The following is a 3,431-nucleotide window of genomic DNA, read 5'->3' as shown; positions in this document are numbered from 1 at the left end:
AAAGACATTCGTAGTTTAAAGGACCTGTGATAATATGAAATAAAAGAAGCATATACCTATTGCTTATTAAGAATCAAGATTGCGATAGATAATCGAGAAGTAAATTAACATAGAGCACATATCGCGTGTTGAAAAATATATGTCACCAAAATATTGCTAGGAATATACCATATATGTATATGTACGTTCTACGTTCTTGTTCCAAGTTTGCATTAATAATGGAGAATTGAAATTTTCCATTTATTTGGAAAGTTCAATCGAGAACAGCCGACGACAGAGTATTCGGCGTAAAAACCGTTCGACTTTATGGATTTTAAACGAAATGATAAAATTAACTATAGTGGGCAGTTTTTCGAATCACCGAATCCGCATTTTAACCTTGAGCTCGTATGTACTAAATCAAAGTTACTCTGTTCCCGCGTATTGAGCAGCACTCCCCAGTCCCCACTAGACCAACTGGTTCATTAACAATTACATGGACATAGTATGGCACAGGTAGTGCGATATATAAAGTCAGGAGGAATCGGTGTGGCTGGCTATTAGTTTGGCTCGTTCTACCGACCGGTTTGCGGACGGTTCCAACTTCCTATACGTCAATATCTCCGGACAGTCGCGACAGTCGCGTAAAATAGTCGATTTAATCGACTGATTGGTCCAACGCGTGCCGAAGTGAACGACTTGGCGTCGCGCTTCTACGGTTCACCTGACATCGAGATTTAAAGGAGACTAATTCTTGATTGCCAACATCACTACGAGTTCGCCTCCACAATTCGTCTTGTCTTTTCAAGCTGGTGAAATTCCTTGTCTGTCACTGCGATGATTGCCGAAAGAAACTTTGGCCTTCCACTAATGATTGTCACCTGTCTGCTGATCAATTTTTGTCAAACATCGTGCAGTGGAAAGACCATGTTAAGTGAGTATGATGTCTCAACAATTTTTTTATATTAATCAACATAATACAAAGGTTTCACATCAATTGGTGAGTAGCATATAAGAACGTCCCATGCTTTATTGTCAACGAGTAGACAATAATTTTAGTTGATTTGTTTTTTTTTGGTGAAAACTTTGAGAAAAGGGGTAAATTTTTCAAATTTTAGCGTTCGGTAATCAAGTCTCGAAAGTTTTATTAAAAATTGTATAACACGTATAAAGCTCAACTGAAGAAACAAGTAGATTTTGTCAACTTTGCGATGAGACAATGCTTTGGGAGAATATACAAACCTGCACAGACTTTTCGTTAAAATTATTAAAATCTCTACTCTTGTAAATAAAAGTCATTTCCACTAGTATTAGATGTAGTAAGATGTATAAGATGTAAGTGAGACTAAAAAGAAAAAGAGGAGAGATTGTAGTCTAACAATAAGTAGATATGGTCGATCGAGAGCTATTTATTTATTGTAGTATACCACAAGTTCTTTCCCACGAAATTCATTTAACTACAAGCTACACGATGAAATGGAGTCAGCAGGTGTCGGCCAAATTGCATCGTTACGCTCGGTACCAAGCCCATCTCATTTCCGGCACAAAAAGAAACTGACGTTTCCAGTCATAGCGAGACAGCCATCAGCCAAATACGGATGTCACTCGAGTGTGTTTCGCCTTTTCAATGAATGCTAAACGAGCGAATGATACACGGCACGTCGCGTCGCGTCGTTTCGAATGATGATTAATTGGCGTGCACCGAAAAGGGACTCGCGACTGCTCCCTTCTCGTCGTCGCCAACAGTGTCGTTTCGTGATCTCTTTTCTGTTCATCATCTAACTGTTACATTATCTAACTGTCAACAGAACAGAAACATAAAGAGAAATTTATTAAATTGTTGTTTATATGTTTTTCTTCTTTTTAATTCATGTAATTAAATTAAATTATATTCTCAATGTAATTACATCTACATAACATCCTCTTCTTAATGCAATTGTATTTTCAAAGCCTTCCCATCGATCCATTTGTGTTAAAAATGATTAGGTTTTCATTCGCGTTCGGAATAAATTAAAACAGTAGATAATGAAATTAAGAGAGACTGAGAAATTCATATTACAGTTGACTATCCACAGTAGCACTGTACGGTGAATGTTTAGAACTTTAAGGATCATCTACGATACACGAAGTAAGTACGACGTAACAAGTAAGAGTCATTTATATTTTTTATTCCTGTATTTTAGCTTTTACACTGAAAGGTAAAAAAAAGTTACGGAATTCTCGGCGTAGCTTACGGCTGCTTAAGAGAATTTAACCCATAAGGGCCGCAGCACACGGAGAAACCAACCGACAGAGAACCTACTCGATCAAAAGATAGAAATCAATTTCAGGAATAAATTAGCAGATATTTCTTGGCGTGCAGAAATTATTTGACATTTGTATTCGGTAGAATATTTTTAAGTCTAAAATAAATGTCGACGACTGCCGTAAATTCAAATCACCGATCATTATCGAGAGTGCCTTGAGTACAAGATAAATTAATTTCTGAGAAATTTCTGTGTTTTTAATGTCGACGCAAACTGATTTGGGAATAGTTAAGAATCTATCGTGTGTATATAACTGTAAAGTGTAGAGGTTCTCAATTTAATATTTTATCGACAAAATATTGTATCAATGCATGAAAACTGTCAAATAAATTTGCAAAAATTTGGAGTAGATTTGCAATGATTAATTGACAAATTAATACAATATAAAATGTCATATTCCTCTTGTACTTGTTGGTCAGGAACAAGTTTTTTAAGTATGCTCGAGTGTAACGTAAACCTCTCCTCTTGGATTCACTGCGATGTATGTACAACGAGCGAACTCCGTGAGAAGTAAAGCCGACGGCGGATCCAGAAAGAATTACCAAGACCACTCAGGGATGAGCGCAAATCTCGTAAGATAAATTGCACGTACTATTTATCTTATTAGGATGCGACGGCTGTGATCGCAGACGATCTGAGCGATCTTCCGTGTATGACGAAAGGTGATGACGACAATCAACTCGCGCGATCATATTACCGATGCAAAACTTGTACGACCGTGGTACTTGGTCCAGTTCGCAAAGGCTATGCAATTACCTACTCATCTTTCTCGTTCTTCTCCCTGTCATCATACCGTTGCTGTGGCGCACCTGCGGAGAAAAGTGATTAAACTCGTAACGAAATTGGAATATTCTGATAATGAGTATAGTATCTTTACGTTAGCATTCTAACGCTATAAAACCCAAAAGTGCTCGTTTTTACCCTCGTAATTCGCAGTGAATACTCATTGTTTCACGGAGTGAAGTTCGATACGTTGGAATTATACTCATTTCAATTTCGCGCGTTTTTGGGAAGCATAAGTGGACGCGAGCTTCGCTTTTTGGTCATGGGTCCGCGCTGCCGTCGTGGGTCCGTAGTGGGGAGCAGGGAGCCCGAGCCGCCGATTTTCTAATAAAAGGAGGCAACGAGCGTGATGAGGTCTCTCTT

General features: G+C 38.2%; 1 protein-coding gene across 2 annotated transcripts in view; it reads left to right on the top strand.

The window, feature by feature from the left end:
* Positions 1-405: 405 nt before the first annotated feature.
* Positions 406-3,431, top strand: part of LOC105559117 (venom allergen 5-like) — a 9,254-nt gene continuing 6,228 nt past the window's right edge. The window contains exons 1-2 of one of the 2 annotated variants that reach the window (XM_012007189.1): positions 833-913; positions 1,402-2,107. In XM_012007189.1, the coding sequence (XP_011862579.1) occupies positions 2,071-2,107 (37 nt within the window). In that variant the 5' untranslated portion in view covers positions 833-913; positions 1,402-2,070. Of the gene's footprint in view, positions 914-1,401; positions 2,108-3,431 lie in introns of both variants that reach the window. The other variant, XM_012007188.1, reaches the window with a different exon arrangement.

Source organism: Vollenhovia emeryi, unplaced genomic scaffold (assembly GCF_000949405.1).
Source record: "Vollenhovia emeryi isolate VEMERY1.0 unplaced genomic scaffold, V.emery_V1.0 DF939289.1, whole genome shotgun sequence".
Taxonomy (NCBI): Eukaryota; Metazoa; Arthropoda; class Insecta; order Hymenoptera; family Formicidae; genus Vollenhovia; species Vollenhovia emeryi.
Note: the sequence above shows the minus strand (reverse complement) of the source record. Positions and strands in the feature narration are given on the sequence as shown.